Genomic DNA, 16978 nt, shown 5'->3' on the forward strand with positions numbered 1-16978 from the left:
CAGAAAGCCCTGCAGGGAGCAGAGGAACTCAAAGACAGGAAAGTAAAGGCGGCTGGATTGGAGTAATTTAAACAGAGAGAAAAGTGTTGGAGCCAAAACTGCATCACATAAAACATGAAATATTGAAGAGAAACAAATAAATGAAAGACTCTAAATCTATCAACACCGACTCATGAGGACGGTGAAGACAATGAATCTTCTGTAAAGACTGGTTCAGTGTGTTTACTGTGGACGTCTCTCTAAATGTTCTAATTTTTGAATTAATCAATGTGCCTGATGTTAAAAAGACACCTAACAACAGTGTTGGTTCAACTTTTAATTTCACTTTATTGGATTTGCAAAAAGCCACTGTCCATGAAAAAAACTTCTAAACTTGACAGGACAAGATATTTAGGAAAATCCTTTCAATCCACTATAAACCCAAGTGAAGAACATGTTTTTTTAGGACAAAGGAAATCCTTCATGCAGAAACAGACGACTATTCTTGGAGTTTGGTCAAATCTTAAAAGCACAACAAAGTCGACAACAGAGTGAGAAAATACGCTTTTTTTTTGCCAATGCCAGGCGCTGCCTTTATTTCCTCCGATTTACTGCAGAGTAGGTTCCCTCAGAGATGCTGCGAGGGTTCAATTCCTGCACAACACACAAGTCAAAGGTTTCACATTAAAATCCCTTAATAACTTTGTTCCTTGACTGGTAAAACTGCTGTGAAGCTGCTGGTGAAGCTGCTGGTGAAGCTGTGGACCTTTTTGCGATAGTCACCAACTATAAATTTAACAGTTGTCATGGTGCCTCTGTCAGACTCCTCCCCCCTCTCCTCTCCGCTTGGTTCCTGATTATCCCCAGCTGCTTCCACTCACCTCATCGACACACCTGCCTTCTTAAGGAGCTCCAGGATCTTCATTCAACGCCAGTCCGTTGCCCCTGATGGTGCATATTTGGCCTCACGTCAAGTTCATGCTTTGTTGCCTTGCCTTAAGCCAAGTAGTTAACATATGCTGTCTTACCTGTCTCCAGGAAACCTCAGCCACGAGTGGTCACCCACAGCAGCCGGACTCCTCTACTGGTCTGTTCCCTCCATCCTCACCACGAGCCTCTGCCGAACCAGCTGCCTCACGAAACGGACCCACGCTGCCGACTCCAGACCCGAACGAGCAGTTCCACCAGTGACGCCACGAGCCGCAGTTACATTCTCGGACCTCCAGTAACAGTTACCTACCTGTCTGGCCATCATATTAAATCTACCTTCTCGCCAAGACATCTCTGTCCTGTGTCTCATTCCGGGTTTCAGCATCTGGGTCTCAGTCGTTCTATAGTCATGACAGAACGGACTGGCCATAATCCCGACCCAGCTGACCCGGAGGGACTCAGATTAGCCGTATCCCAGCAAGGCATATTGCTTGGTCGCCAGGCCGACGCCCTATCCCAGATGGCCGCGGCCCAACAGGACCTTTTTCATCGCCTGGACGGTTTGACACAGACATTGAACAATTTAACCGGACATTTTTCCCATGTTCCAACAGATACGGCTCAAGCTACGGCTAACTCGGCTACTTCCGTTTCCGGATCACCCTCCGCTCACGAAAACATCCGGCTGCAACCGGAACCATTTACTGGTGACGTCGAAGCCTGCGGAGGATTCCTCCTCCAATGCGAGCTGATTTACCAACAAGCCCCCCGTCATTATCAGTCGGATCACAGTAAAATATCACTGATCGTCAACTCTCTACGCAATAAAGCCCTCCAGTGGGCCCAGGCTTTCCTCTCCTCCAATCCCATAAGCCACCTCACTTATGAACGTTTCCTCAGAGAGTTCCAGTTAATTTTCGACCAACCACGTAAACAGGACGAAGCAACCCGTCGGTTACTCGCGCTCAGGCAGCGTAACCGCTCGGTGAGTGAACACGTTATAGATTTCCGTATTCTGGCGGTCGAGGCAGGCTGGCCCGACGCAGCTTTGAAGGGGATCTTTTACCAGTCTTTAAATGAACAAATTAAGGATCATCTGTGTTCTCAACCCGAAGCCCGGTCATTTGAGGAACTGGTTTCTGCGGCACTCCGCTCTGATGTTCGCCTGCGGGAGCGTCAAAGGGAACGAGGGCCCGTTTTCCAGCGTGCCGCAACCACTACATCCTCCAACTTCTCACACGCTGTTCACGCCACCCCTCTCGACTCCTTCAGCCCCTCTAGACCTCCAGACGAGCCTATGCAGGTTGGACACTCTCGACTGTCTGAAGAGGAACGCCGCAGACGGCGCATGGAGGGGGCCTGTTTCTATTGCGGAGCAAAGGGCCACATTGTCATCTCCTGCCCGCTTCGTTTAAACACCCGAACCCCTCGCTAGGAGACAGGCTGCGAGGGGTAACAAACATCTACCTGGCCGGTAATAATTTTTTACTAATCCCTGTCAAGTTAAGTCAAGATCTCCATGTGCATGAGTTACGGGCCCTGGTCGACTCCGGGGCCGAGCAGAGTTTAATTGACCAGCAACTTGTTAATGATCTGTCGATTCCCACAGAACCCCTGGAGACCCCCATCGAGGCTTCCGGTTTAGGCGGTCAACTCTTATCCCGCATCACCCACCGCACCAAACCCATCCTGCTCATTACTTCAGGCAACCATCGTGAGTCTATCCGTTTCCTCATCACCAAGTCCATCCATACTCCCATAGTACTCGGGTTTTCCTGGCTAAAACTGCATAATCCTCAGTTTAATTGGGCTCAAGGGACTATAATCCAGTGGAGCCCATATTGCCTTGCTAATTGTCTTCTCTCTGCTCTCCCTTCCGTCACTTCTCCTAACGCTGAGTGTCATAGCCAAGTCGATTTGTCCAACATTCCTCGTTGTTATCATGATTTAAAAGCAGTATTTTGCAAAACCAAAGCTAGTGCTCTCCCACCTCATAGACCTTATGATTGCGCCATAAACCTGTTGCCAGGCGCTCCATTGCCCAAGGGTCATTTGTTTAATCTATCTGGACCAGAAAAGACAGCCATGGAGAACTACGTACAGGAAGCCCTCGCCCTGGGGCACATTCGACCCTCCTCCTCCCCCGTGGGAGCAGGCTTTTTCTTTGTGCAGAAAAAAGACAAGTCCCTCCGACCATGCATTGATTATCGCGAACTAAATCAAATCACCGTAAAAGACAAATACTCACTGCCATTAATCACCTCTGTTTTTGATTCCGTCCAGAAGGCTCGCATATTCACTAAGTTAGATCTCCGCAATGCCTACCATTTGGTCCGAATTAAGGAAGGGGACGAGTGGAAAACTGCCTTTAACACCCCGTTAGGGCATTACGAATATTTAGTAATGCCTTTCGGCCTCACCAACGCCCCGGCAGTTTTCCAAAGGCTAGTTAACGATGTCCTTCGGGACTTCATTAATCGATTCGTCTTTGTCTATTTGGACGATATTCTTGTCTACTCCCACGATCTGGCTCAACACGAGCATCACGTTCGCCTGGTGTTGGAGAGACTATTGGAAAATCAGCTTTTCGTTAAGCATGAAAAGTGCGAATTTCATTCCCCCACTGTACAGTTTCTCGGTTACATTATCGAGGCTGGCTGCATACGCCCTGATCCATCCAAAATAGAAGCTGTTACCAACTGGGAACCTCCAACCAGCCGTAAGAAGCTACAGCAATTCCTGGGCTTTGCTAACTTTTACAGACGCTTCATACGCAATTACAGCAGTATTGCTTCTCCCCTTACACGCCTCACTTCCATAAAGCATCCCTTTGTCTGGTCCAACGAAGCCCAACAGGCCTTCGACAGGTTAAAGAAACTGTTTGTCTCTGCCCCGATCCTCATCCAACCTGACCCCTCACGGCAATTTATCGTTGAGGTCGATGCCTCTGACTCAGGGGTGGGCGCTGTCCTCTCACAGAAGGAGGGGAGTTCTGGAAAACTCAAACCTTGTGCGTTTTTCTCTCGCAAGCTGTCCCCTTCTGAGCAGAATTACGACGTTGGCAACCGGGAACTCTTAGCCATCAAACTTGCCCTGGAGGAGTGGCGTCACTGGTTGGAGGGAGCCGAGCAGCCTTTCATCGTCTGGACGGACCATAAAAACCTGGCATACCTACGCTCCGCGAAAAGACTCAACTCCAGGCAAGCTCGTTGGTGTCTTTTCTTTGACCGGTTTCACTTCACCATAACCTACAGACCAGGCTCCCGCAACATCAAACCCGATGCCCTCTCCAGGAAATACAGTCCGTCTGAGAACACTCTATCATCTATCCTCCCTTCATCCTGCATCATAGGAAGTGTCACCTGGGATATCGAGGCCAAGGTTCTTCAAGCCCTGGAAGGGGACTCTGACCATCCACCCGCTCCCAGGGGCACACTGTTCGTACCCGCTCATCTCCGCTCCGAAGTCATCACTTGGGGTCACGCGTCTCGTCTGGCGTGCCATGGGGGGGTCCACCGTACCCTCCATTTACTTCGTAAGAGGTTTTATTGGCCGTCTATGGAGAAGGACATTAGGGAGTATATCTCGGCGTGCACCACCTGCGCCCGATCCAAGACGTCCTCCTCGGCTCCGGCGGGGTTGCTCCACCCACTTCCTACGCCCAGCCGGCCCTGGTCCCACTTGGCAATGGACTTTGTCACCGGGTTACCCCCATCAGCAGGTAACACCGTCATACTCACAGTCATAGATCGATTTTCCAAGATGGCCCACTTCATTCCGCTCCCTCAACTACCCACTGCCACCGAAACTGCTGATATCATGACCAAGCAGGTTTTCCGTCACCATGGCATCCCTCTGGACATTGTCTCTGACCGTGGCCCCCAGTTCATTTCTCAGGTCTGGAAGGCCTTCTGTACGGCCTTGGGGGCCACGGTCAGCCTCACATCTGGCTACCATCCTCAGTCCAACGGCCAAGCGGAGAGAGCGAACCAGGAACTGGAGGCAGCTCTCCGCTGCTTGGCGGCACAGAACCAGCAGGACTGGTCCCAATATCTCGTGTGGATTGAGTATGCCCATAATGCTCATCCCTCCACTGCCACTGGGCTCTCTCCCTTTGAGGCCGCTCTCGGGTACTCACCACCTCTGTTTCCGTCACAGGAACTGGACTTGGCGGTGCCTTCCGTACAACATCACATCCAGCGGTGCCAACGCATCTGGGCACAGGCTAAGGCTGCTCTCCTCCGCACTAAGGAGAGCAACTGCCGCATCGCCAACCGTCACAGGGTGGTGGGACCCGAGTACCAACCTGGCCAAAGGGTCTGGCTCTCCACACGTAATATCCCCATCCAAGCCACCTCCAAGAAACTGGCTCCACGATTCATCGGACCTTACGTCATAGAGAAACTCATCAACCCCACCTGCGTCCGACTCCGTCTTCCCAAGGCTCTGAAGGTTCACCCGTCATTTCATGTTTCCCAGATCAAGCCAGTTCTGGACAGTCCTCTGTGCCCGCCGTCCGCTTCCCCGCCACCCGCCCGGCTCATCGACGGTGCTCCGGCTTACGACGTCAATCGGATCCTGGATGTCCGCCGTCGGGGTCGCGGATTCCAGTTCCTGGTCGACTGGGTGGGTTACGGGCCGGAGGAGCGCTCCTGGATTTCCCGCTCTCTCATTTTGGACCCCTCGCTCATTGAGGATTTCTACCGGGCCCACCCGGATCGCCGCCCTTGACCGCCTGGAGGCGGTCGTTGAGGGGGGGGTACTGTCATGGTGCCTCTGTCAGACTCCTCCCCCCTCTCCTCTCCGCTTGGTTCCTGATTATCCCCAGCTGCTTCCACTCACCTCATCGACACACCTGCCTTCTTAAGGAGCTCCAGGATCTTCATTCAACGCCAGTCCGTTGCCCCTGATGGTGCATATTTGGCCTCACGTCAAGTTCATGCTTTGTTGCCTTGCCTTAAGCCAAGTAGTTAACATATGCTGTCTTACCTGTCTCCAGGAAACCTCAGCCACGAGTGGTCACCCACAGCAGCCGTAATCCGGACTCCTCTACTGGTCTGTTCCCTCCATCCTCACCACGAGCCTCTGCCGAACCAGCTGCCTCACGAAACGGACCCACGCTGCCGACTCCAGACCCGAACGAGCAGTTCCACCAGTGACGCCACGAGCCGCAGTTACATTCTCGGACCTCCAGTAACAGTTACCTACCTGTCTGGCCATCATATTAAATCTACCTTCTCGCCAAGACATCTCTGTCCTGTGTCTCATTCCGGGTTTCAGCATCTGGGTCTCAGTCGTTCTATAGTCATGACAACAGTAAAATTTGAATTTGCTTTCTGCTGGAAGTGGAAGAGTCCTCCTGTGCTTCTCTCACATCAAGTAGAAAACAACAACTGAAAAAAAGCCAGATGTCTGTACCTGATAATCTGAAGATTGGATATCTGAAGCCCGGCCTCCTGATCGAGATGCTGCTAGAGATGAGAGCAGAATGAAACATTCATTCAGACTAAAACTTATGTACGTTCTCTAATAAAATGTTTCTCAGCAAGGGCAACATGAGGTTTGAGCAAAAAGTTACGCGAGTTCTTGATGGTTAAGCAGCGAATGGGCCCACCTGAGACCTTCTTGGTGCGTCTGTAGATGAATGCCATCAAAGCGGCGGTCATAATCACATCTGCAAAGATGGCTCCTCCAAGATAAACTCCATCAAGCTCAAAGCACGTCTCACAGACTAGAAGACAGAAAAAAGAAGTTCCAGTCGAGTTGGATGAATGCACATCGATTTAATCTTCCGTTTTAGTTTTTCTCACCTCGTCCTTTAACGAAGAAGAAAGTTTTCTTGGTAGTTTTCTCTTCGTAAGTATCAGCCTCCTCTTCGTAGACACAATGGACTCTGATCGGACGTTCATACTTGAGAACATACGTTTCACCCTTATCAAGTTGAGTGTTATGCTGAAACCAAGTCCCATTTCTTGGACAAGTCAGTGTGACATCACTTCTCCAGAAACTGACTCCTCCTTCCAACAGAAGCAGATGTGAAATCCCATCAACGCTTTCCTTTGGTTTCATGGAAACATTTTCATCTCAGAGGCAGTCAAACTTATTTTGACTCACCCGTTCATTCCTGTTTATTAACACAAGTGTCCATGTGTCTGAAATTATTTACTCAATTATAGACATAAATTACTCATTACAAATCAAGAGAAACCTGTTGATTGATTGTTTAAAAAATATGAGACCTTTCTGATCATGAATTCAGAGAGAACCCGTCAAACATGTTCATAAAAAACTGTTTGTTAACCCCCCCCCCAAAAAAAGAATAACTAAAAATGGAGAAAACTTATTTACCTTCTTCAGCTTTAACTCCAAACATGAAGAAGACGAGGAGAAACACGGAAACTGCCATGACTCTGAAGAAGATCGCGCTCATGAAGATGCTTCTGCAATGAGACGCAGAGGAAGAGAAAGATGACTTCCCTCTATACTTTCAGACATACAAAGATACACACACAACTACACACATATCCACGCACAAAGGAACAAACACACATCGATAGACACATAGGCACACCCAAAGACACACAGGCTAATAAACACACACACAGATACTCACACTGACATACACACACATACCCAATGACAGACACACTCACAGCAAGTTGCATACTCACACAGCTTCACACACATACAGACGTACAGACAAACTCACAGATACAAGTACATATCGATCCCCACAGGAAGTGCAGTTGATCTTCGGGTTCAGGAAACATAGAAACATCTGAACAGAACAAAGTAAATGTCAGATCTCAGTGCTGAATATTCTGCTGTCGTTTATCTTTGTCGTTCTTTAACCTTTAAGACACCCCCTACCCCCCACAAAGGCACTTGTTGTTTGAAGAAACCACACAGACTGGCTCATGTTGTGCAACAAGTGTAAAGAGAAGCTGTTATTTAATGGAGCAACTTTTATATTTTTACTTCATGTAAAAACAGTTTAATAAGTGCTTAAGAGAAGACAGAGGATAGCTCAGAGTTTTTTTTACTTTTGAATATATTTTTGTGATTATTTTCTACAGAGTTACTGTAATGCAACCAAACGCTGGTTGTTGAAGAAGTTTCTGATGTGGCAACTGAACCAGAATCAGAACCAAACAAGGTGAAGCTGCTTTCAGATGAGCTAAGATGATCCACAACTGTTTATGTATTTTTTCTCTTATTTAACTTTTTTCGACTGTCGTTTTTTTAGCGCTGCAGTGTTTTGAATCATCTGTATGATGAAAGATGAACCTTTATGACTATAGAGTCCATGTCTAAAACAAAAAGCTCGGAATTTCAAATTTTTCATTTAGCGGCCAGAGAGGACAATGACAAAACAATAAAGAACAGACTCTGAAAAGTCATTGGTGTTTTTTATTTTATTGCTCCAGCCTCAACCTATGTTGAAGCGCAAACCTGAAAGCAGGAACAGATTCACTCTAGTATTTTCTTTTTGTCCTCCTTCACACACTGCAGTTGTTGTAAAACAGCTCCCCAACTGGATCACTGGAGTACTGCTGCAAAAACTCCCTCAGTTCTTCTAAAGTGAGTTTCTCCACCCAGTTCTCCTCTGTGTTTCTGGCTCTGGCGGCTCCGCTCTCTATGGGCTTGTCATTATTGTCCACGCAGCAGTAGGCATTCCACAAAAAGTCTGGGATGTTGACTCGCTTCACGTTGTTTTTAATGATCCAGTTGTCTACAGAGGGAATGGCTCCTACCAACACAAAGGCCTTGGAGCACTTGGACAGGAAGAGATCTGTGAGCTCTGACTCGTGGATCCTCCAGGCGTTTTGGTTCATGGTAGGGTTCTGAGGAACCACATTGGTCAGGGTGAAAGTTGCGTTGCGGCTGGGGACTGCAAAGGGCACACAAAGACTCAGTAAGTAGCTTATAATGCTTTTTCCTGCTGGAATAAATAAAACCAGTGAGACCTGAGTGGATTTGAGGAGTTTCAGGTGGACCCTTCCTAACAGCTTATTGAAAGTTTTCCTTTCCAGAATAAAAGGCAAACAATAAACTGAATGTTAAATGAGCCCTGATGCTTATACGTCCACTATGTAAATACGTGTAAAGAAATTTTCTAAATAAATGACTCCAAAGGTTGCATTTCATTTTTGAGATAGTTTTGAATATTAAAAACTTTCACTTCTAATAAAAAAATGCAATTTAAAAAAATAACAGGATTTTCAGACATCTAGGTTCTATTCAATGACTTTTTTTTATCATAGTCCCAACCGGAGTAAAATTAAATGGTCAAACCTGAATGGGGCACACAGGTGACCCGCACAAAATATTAAGGTCATAGACCATGAACCTGAAGAAAGAAATTGTTCATGCACATTTTTCTACGCTCATGCTGTGGGCGACAGGTCATAGTGAACACTTATACAACACAGAAGGGTAAGTAAGGGTGAAGTAGGTGAGACGCAGGTGAATTGTACAAATTTTGAGAAGAGACCTCTTTAAATTCCTCTACCTGGATGGTGTCCGTTGGGATTGAGGTGACCACGATCAAAACCAGAATTAGTGAAATCTTCATTCAGAGCTTGTTTCTCCCCCAGAAAAATGCCTGGGTTGTCTTGTCCCAGCCAATAGCCATCCTCCATCTCACCTGGCCAGGACTTGTCCACCAGCTACACAACAGGGACGTTTCTGGTTGTTTATTGTCAGAAGATTTAAACTCAGATTACAGAAATTGAAAAGATAATCAATATCCAAAGGCGAGAGAGAATTGGGGAGAGATGTGTTTTCTTACCTGGGGCTCTACAAACCACCTCTTCTCCCTGCCCCCTCCATTGCTGGGCTCAAACTGATAAGCAGAGTAGACGGCGATTCGAAGGCTGGTGTCGTACAGAGTGGCAAAGTGGTACCTGCGTCAGAAATGAGGGCAAAGTAAACACCAGACACATTTAGAAACATTCAGTGGTGAAGACTTGAGCTGAACTTTCTGCCTCTCCTTTTTTTCAAACCTGTTGACAAACCGCTGACAAAGACGAGCAACAACAGGGGAGGAAGCCCCCAAGTCTGGAATTTTCTCTTTATAGAAAAATACTATGCAATCTGGAACATCCTGAAAAAAATGAAAACAGAGAAGCTGTAAAGGAAGCTCCTCAGATTTCCAAGTTTGGAGGCTTTATTCAACTGTAAAAGAAAAACAACATACCTCAAAACGCTCCACGACATCTGCAAGCGCATTAAAGGACAATAGCAAAAGAACACTCAAATCCACCAAAGTCTTCATTCTAGAGAATCTGGGGTCTGGAACACTTTCCCTGCCTATATTTGGGATTGATAAAGAAGTTAATGTAAATATATCAAATAAGATCCTCAAAGCACATCTGTTGTTGCCATTTGAAGATGTTAAATTTTGACTTGGGGAGGTTACAGTCTTCATGTTTTCACCTCAGCGGGTGGGTCTGTTGTCAGCAGTAAAACCTGCACTTTGGAGTTAACTGGTTACAACACTGAAGGTAAAACCCTGTCCTAAAGATGTCTGACCAATCCACATGTTCTCATTTGGATGTAGTTCCAAGTCCTATTTTAAAACATCGGAAATGTAGAACTGCTCAGACTGAATTCTCACAACCTCTGAATTAAACAATGAGATGACCTCAAACAACAAACTAGTCTACTGACAGGTGAAAGTTCAGCTGCTCTCAGGCTTCAGCTTCGTTGTGGATTTTGTCCCAAAACCAAACTCTACTCTTCCAAACAGAAAGCCTATGCCAGTAGAGAGGAAGCATCATCTCTGACCAGGACGAATTTGAGTCGGTGTGCATGTCCACTCACCTGTTTGCTAGCAGTTTGACCTCAGATACACCCCTCTTAAATACCCTCCACACCTACTCTTTCTTCGTTTGCTGCTATTTTTAACAGCATTCCTGAGAGGGGCTGCCTGATGTCTGCGCTGGACAAACAACAAATGGACTCACAACCTGAAAACGCTGTGACCACGTGGAAAAAGCAGATGCCAAAACACACAGACGCTCAAAATGTGCCCACCTGGAGGAAACCCTCACTTTAAACTTAAATCCATCATAGAAGCAAATTCACCCAAAAGAACAAGGCAGTAAAGTTCTCCATTAGCACCACATGAAGACGTGTGAACTTTTCACGCTTTTTTCTGATGTGTTTTACCGTCTGTCCTGTTTTCTCATCACTCTGGATGAACTTGTGTCTGTTCCTGAACATGACTATTAATTCTTCAAACCTTTATTCTTGTTCTCAATTCCTCTGAATCAGGAAGCTACAGTGATGGTAAGAACAAGAAGTTCATGATTCTCTCAATGAATTGGAGCCACTGGGCACATTCGTTACATGTAATAATAATAATGTTTTTTTTTTTATTTAATCATCAGACTGATTCTTTGGTAGGGGTAAATGTTTTCAAATACTTTTGGATAAAAACATTCAAAAACTGACAAATAAAACTAACTTTTTCTGCAATATTTACAGCTCATGGCTTCAGTTCACTGGGAATTATCCACCGGGAGCTCAGGCAGATAACACGCAGTATCTGGTCATGTGTGCTTTTTCCCACTGCTGCTGCATGCATGTATGAAGCGTGCAAGCGACTCTTTTCAACACAACAAAGTAAGTTTTTTTAGAAAGCATGAGGGTTTCCAGTGGATTCAGCTGTGACGGAAGCTCGGGTTTCACTGCATCTTAAACAAACTTTCTTTTCTAAAAACAGCTTAACGGTTACACATGTTTTGTATAGTTGTTTTAGTTTGTGTGATTTTCTGAAAGTGTGTTTACCTCAAGTCAAAAATGTCAACAGACATTAAATAACATCTCTTCTGATCAGATTTGCAAGACTAAGATTTCTGATGACCAAGAAGTCTGGAGTTCAATCAGAGCTGCAGCTGTCTTTTTTGGTTTTGTCATCAGCACACCAACAGGATTTCAACTTCCTACTAAATGTTTTTAAGGTGGGAATAAATGAAAAACAAGGGAATGATCTCATCTCTTATTTCTTCTTCTTTTGGACCTTTCTGGGCTGCAGCTTTGTAGCAGACAGCTGTGAAGGCATTAGCCAATGGAAGCATCGAAATGCAAATGCAAAAATCAAAATCAAAGACGTGGCTCATGCCAGCTGCCGAATTACAGAAATCAATAAAGTTCTGAAGCTCATGGAGGTGTGTGTGTGTGTGTGTGGGACTTCCTTAAGCCGTTCTTATGAAAGCTTGTTTGGTTAAATGATGCATCACTAATGGGAAAAAGGCAGAAAGAGTCTAGTTAAAACTTCACAAAGTTTAGACATGATTTGTTTGTAATGATTTAAAAACGTGTTTGTGGTGATTGATCATAACATCACCTTCAGAATGCTTATGTTGTTTATGAAATACTTGAATATAACTTTTATAAGAAATACTTTATTATAAGTAGAATTTAAATATTCCAATAAGACTTCCAGTTAGTACCGAACAGCGTTTTAATATTGTAGTGAAACCCACTTGGAAAACAAACAGTAGAATGACTGGAACAGATTCTGTTAGGTTTCATCCATGCGTTCTTGTTTCTGTGTTGAATCTTGCATGTCAGTGTGAACAGAGATGTCACCTGGAGGCAGCAGTCACACCTGATAGATGAACAGTCTCACACAGTTTTTACAGAAAATCTGTATCTGATTGGATGAACCAGACAGAGCAGGTCAGAGAAGGTCATTTATGGATTCAAGTAGAGGAATAAATGGAAAAAACTGCAAACCACATTTCACAAATTCAAGTTACATTTAAATAAAAATCTAAACTAATGAGGACATCTGACTAGTGTATTTACTTCGCTTGCATTCACATGGGTTTATCAATGTTTTGTGAATCCATAAATACTACTTTCAGCTGAATCTCCTCTCATGTTGTTACCAAAATCCCCCTCTGGGTTGCGCTGTTGAGTTGTGTTTTTGAGTGAAACCTTTGAACTGATCTGAACACGACTGCCTTCCAGATTATTCAGGAGCTCAGCCACCTGGAAAACCTTCTGCAGGGTGACGATCCGCTGCGTTATCAACACTCAAAGAAAGTCAATTACAGGTTTGTCTCCATAGATGCCTTCAAAGCCAGGAGACTCCTTCAGAGTGAGACTTGAGGCAGATAATCATTCAATGCTGCTCAAAGCAACAAGTGAAGGTTAATGAACTGCTGCAATGATGGATTTGAAGAGGGACTTCTGTGGGGTTTTTATTTGGACCCGAAGTTCATTAAGCAGCCCTGCATCTTTTATGGAGAAGAACCTGAGAGCATGTCGCTCTAACAGATCGCAGGGAGTTGAGGTCTCAAACGTTTAGTCTGATCCTGAAGACAAAAGCATCTTTAGACACTGTCTGCAGAGAGGAAGATTTCTTCATGGGAAGAACTCTGAAAGGGAGTCATGCAAGGCGGTGTTTGATGCTCCTAACTGAGGCTGTTTTGCAGAACAGACAACAGCAGAAATGTACTTACACACCAAAACGGATGAGAAGTGTGAGCTTTTAACATACTGCATAAAGTCTTTATTGCTGTTTTCTGCAGTGGCTCTGCAAAAATATAGCAAAAACAAAATGAGAATTCATAAAATGTTTGTCATCAGCATTATTGACATTTCACAATAATTAAGGTCAAACTAGTAAAACGTTGATCTAGTTAGATATAAAAATTTAAAGTTTTATCAAATTTGAGGAAAAAAGAAAAGAAATGGTCAATAAATTGTGTGTGGCCTCAGGGTCCAAATACGTTTATAAAATATTAAATGTGTTAATGCAATGATGAAAGTTACAGTAAAAGAGCTGCTTTTGCCATTAAGGGTATGACAGGAGGAAGTTCAAACAAACATAGCTGACTGTATCCACAGTAAGAGTCTAAAAGATTTCCATCAAAGAATTTTGGCACCAAAAAAGAAAATGAAGTTATCACAACCATGACCTTAACTGAAGAATCAGAAGTTAATTAGAAAAAGCATGCCTTTAGGGGCCTCATTTTACTATTTTAATTAGATTTAAATTTACATAAAGCTCCCTGTTGAAATTTAAATTAAAGATCTTTTTGTTCATTATTTATGGAAATGTATTATGTCTTAAATACACATCACATTTTTACAAATGTAGGAACTGGAACAGATTTTCTTGGTCATAGATTAGCATCATCATCTCATTGATGTTAACCAAAGAACTTAAAAAATGAAAGCAAAAATAAAAACACAATTACAGAAATTTTGATAATCAAGACACAAAAAACTTCTTTTCACCTTCAGCAGGAAGTTTCTTCTCCCTCGTGTGCCCCGATCATCATCACTGTCAACTTCTCCTTCCAGGCTTCTCCCTGCATTCCTGGGTTCTACTCTTTTTGTTCCTTCTTCCTGATGTTTCTATCAATTGGCAGGTACCCTGACAAATCGATCTGCCGTAACCTCTCAATAATTCTTAAAGCCTGAGTCAGACTTCTGTTAGAGGCTTCGTGTTCCTGATGTGTGGCACAGATGCCTTTTAAAAAGTTTTCCAAAAGGTTACAGTGAAACAAAAGAGATACGTAAACACAGAAGATCAGTAAAGAGAAAATACAGAAGAAGTTTAACCCTTGTGCTATCCTAGGCACTTTAACATTGGGAGTTGGGTCATCTAGACCCACTAGACAGTGCGCTGAACCTTTTTTCTTCAATGATTTGTGATCTTCACTGGTGTCCATGGATTACATGAAATCTTTTCACCTTTATCCACCTTTGTCATGGTAGGGAGAACACGTCAATGTAAGGGTGGGGTCAGCTAAGATAGCACAAGGGTTAAGAAAACATGGCAAAACACCAGTGTGCCATTTGGAGCTAGATTCTGGCTAAGATGTTGTGATAATTACATTTAAAATACTTAGGTTTCCTGGTTGGTTCTCCTTAATTTATCTGCATGCCCTGGCGTTACTTCTGAACTCCTGATGTCAGGAAGGCTGGCAGTAAAGCAGCCCAGACCATGACTGAGCGTCCTCCATGTTTTGCATTGAGAACAGCTGTCTTTTCCCGGTTTGCTTTATTTTTGCTTGTGTGAACACAAAGCAGAGGTCGTGAGCCAGAAGGTGCAGTTTGGCTTCTGCTTACTTCCAGAAGCTTAGTGTCCTGTCAGGTTGCATCAGGTCAGATTTCTAAGTCCATCATCCCCCCAAAAAACCTAAAACTTCTGGAGAATCTGTGCAGCGGCAGTCGTAGGAACATTGGACCTAATGGAGATGGTCTCATCGCCTTTTACTTTAGCTAACTTGGCCCTTTTTTCATGATAAGGACACCACCATGTCAGAGCCAAACGACTTCAGTGAGCAGTGATTGGTCCAAGTCGGTCTGAGCCATTGTTTCCAAGGCAACCATTCTCTCCAATCAGGATTAATTGGAGAGAGTCCAGGCTTGTTGGAAGGCCAAACCCCTAACACTTGATAGCGGACTATAAGTCTGCCAGTCAAACGTTTTGAACATTCGACATGGAGGCCAGCAGACTGCACCTACTTTTACTGAGGCATCTGATTGGTCCGTTTATAACTTGAATAACTTGATATGTTACAAAAAACAGAGGATTATCCAGACAATGCTTAAAATGTACCACTGTACCAAATGTAAAATGACTGAGTAATATCTGTTTATTTCACTATAGAAGTCTGTGGGATTTTAACTTCTAGGAGCCAGTGGGCACTTCCTGTTTGGAACGCCAGGGGGGATGAGTCACTCAGTCCAGTTCTCACATACAGTTAATGTGTGGGACACAACATGTCACCAAACAGCAACCTGATTGAAATCCCTGTTTAAGAAGGCTGATTGATTACAAATGTGAAAAAATCAGAAAAAACAACAGAAGATGACAACAGGGACAAACATATCCATCCATCCATGCATCCATCCATTTATCCATTCTCTTGCACTCACAGGGGCAGCAGTTGAAGTAAAGATGTCCAGACTGTCTTCTCCTTTCCCACTTCCTCCAGAGGAACTCCACCTCTGGCTCCTTCAGAAGTGGAGAACCGGCTCCTTTGCTCTCCGGGTGTCTGAGCTCTTCCCCCTTATCTCTATACTGTACTCGTACATTTCTAAAGGGAGTCCGCTGATCAACAATTTTCATGACTTTTAAGGATTTCTATCTGTTTTTGTGTTTTCCTGTGTTCAGACCACTGTGGTTCTGCAAAGCAGCAGATGTCATCTTGTCAACTACAGGGGGAAGCAACTTGACTTTCAAACCCAAATTTCTTGCATCCGCTTACTGCCTAACTTTCAGATTCGTTTGAAAGCTTTACAACAGTTTTTATGTCTGTATTTATTTATTTTTTATTTTTTTCACAAAAACCAAATTAATCTTAAAACTAGATTCACTGAATCATCTCATTTTTCTTTATTGTAGTTTTAAGGTTTTAGTTTAAAAAAATGTTGGATCTCCAATAATTCTCTTTGCTTATGCGGATTTGTTTCTTCTTCTTCAAAGAAAGATTTAAATACGTTTCGTTTAAAAATGTAATAGTTGAATTGTTGCTGAAGCAGCTCCTGTAAAGGAAGGAGTTGCAGAGGAAGGCTGAGGGTGGAGGATGCAACTCCCCGTCTGCTCCAAGGACAGACAGCAGGACGCAGCTTCAGCCAGACCAGGAACCAAAGAGGAATTCAGTGAGACCACCAACACCCCCTCCCCACCACCACCTCACCAAACCTCATTTCCAAATACCCCCCACCTCCCTGTCATTTTTCTCTCATTCTTTTTCATCTTTGGAAGTCGCTTCATTTCAGATGCATTCATACATTTCCAATATCTTTATGTATGAGCCAGTCTCCTCCTCTGATGCCTCCCTCCCCACAGCCCTGCCCCCAACACACACATGTACACACACACACACACACGTGCACACAGACACACATTTTCTCATTTTCCTATCTCCTCTCCCTATACCTCCCTCCCTCTTTCTTGCTCCACATCTTCTTCCCCCTCCCCCTCCCCCTTCCCCTCCTCTCCCTCCATCCCATTACTGTAATCCATCACTCTTCCATCAGCCACCATGCAAACAGGCCTCCTGGTTTCCATAGCAACCACCTCCAGCCTGGCAGT

At 44.6% G+C, this 16978-nt stretch overlaps 2 protein-coding genes across 3 annotated transcripts; both read right to left on the minus strand.

Annotated features, from left to right (window-relative positions):
* Positions 1 to 303: 303 nt before the first annotated feature.
* On the minus strand, positions 304 to 8171 carry LOC144996764 (T-cell surface glycoprotein CD3 epsilon chain-like). 2 transcript variants are annotated; one of them, XM_078956463.1, is made up of 6 exons: positions 7619 to 8171; positions 7258 to 7349; positions 6720 to 6926; positions 6524 to 6640; positions 6328 to 6377; positions 304 to 633 (listed from the first exon to the last, which is right to left on the minus strand). In XM_078956463.1, exons 1-6 carry the CDS (start codon positions 7630 to 7632, stop codon positions 574 to 576), a joined length of 540 nt encoding a protein of 179 aa, XP_078812589.1. In that variant the 5' UTR covers positions 7633 to 8171; the 3' UTR covers positions 304 to 573. The 2 variants fall into 2 exon arrangements, with proteins under 2 accessions (XP_078812589.1, XP_078812588.1); XM_078956462.1 differs by having other exon boundaries at positions 6328 to 6380.
* A 135-nt stretch (positions 8172 to 8306) lies between these two features.
* Positions 8307 to 10873, minus strand: si:dkey-243k1.3 (endonuclease domain-containing 1 protein). The gene is made up of 6 exons (XM_004078762.4): positions 10735 to 10873; positions 10109 to 10221; positions 9915 to 10015; positions 9701 to 9815; positions 9422 to 9578; positions 8307 to 8800 (listed from the first exon to the last, which is right to left on the minus strand). Exons 2-6 carry the CDS (start codon positions 10184 to 10186, stop codon positions 8409 to 8411), a joined length of 843 nt encoding a protein of 280 aa, XP_004078810.1. The 5' UTR covers positions 10187 to 10221; positions 10735 to 10873; the 3' UTR covers positions 8307 to 8408.
* Positions 10874 to 16978: the final 6105 nt, after the last annotated feature.

This window comes from Oryzias latipes, chromosome 13 (assembly GCF_053564925.1).
Source record: "Oryzias latipes strain Hd-rR chromosome 13, Olatipes_Hd-rR_3.1".
NCBI classification, from domain to species: Eukaryota; Metazoa; Chordata; class Actinopteri; order Beloniformes; family Adrianichthyidae; genus Oryzias; species Oryzias latipes.

What these genes read in the sequence shown, in the direction of transcription:
- LOC144996764 (XM_078956462.1), bottom strand. An exon ending in ACGCACCAAGAAGGTCTCAG is followed by an intron (nt 6,381 to 6,523) that starts GTGGGCCCATTC and finishes TCTCATCTCTAG; the next exon opens with CAGCATCTCGATCAGGAGGC. An exon ending in TCCAATCTTCAGATTATCAG is followed by an intron (nt 634 to 6,327) that starts GTACAGACATCT and finishes TGTGTTGTGCAG; the next exon opens with GAATTGAACCCTCGCAGCAT.
- si:dkey-243k1.3 (XM_004078762.4), bottom strand. Translation starts at nt 10,186, where the DNA reads ATGAAGACTTTGGTGGATTTGAGTGTTCTTTTGCTATTGTCCTTTAAT. An exon ending in ATGTCGTGGAGCGTTTTGAG is followed by an intron (nt 10,016 to 10,108) that starts GTATGTTGTTTT and finishes CATTTTTTTCAG; the next exon opens with GATGTTCCAGATTGCATAGT. An exon ending in TGTCAGCGGTTTGTCAACAG is followed by an intron (nt 9,816 to 9,914) that starts GTTTGAAAAAAA and finishes TTTCTGACGCAG; the next exon opens with GTACCACTTTGCCACTCTGT.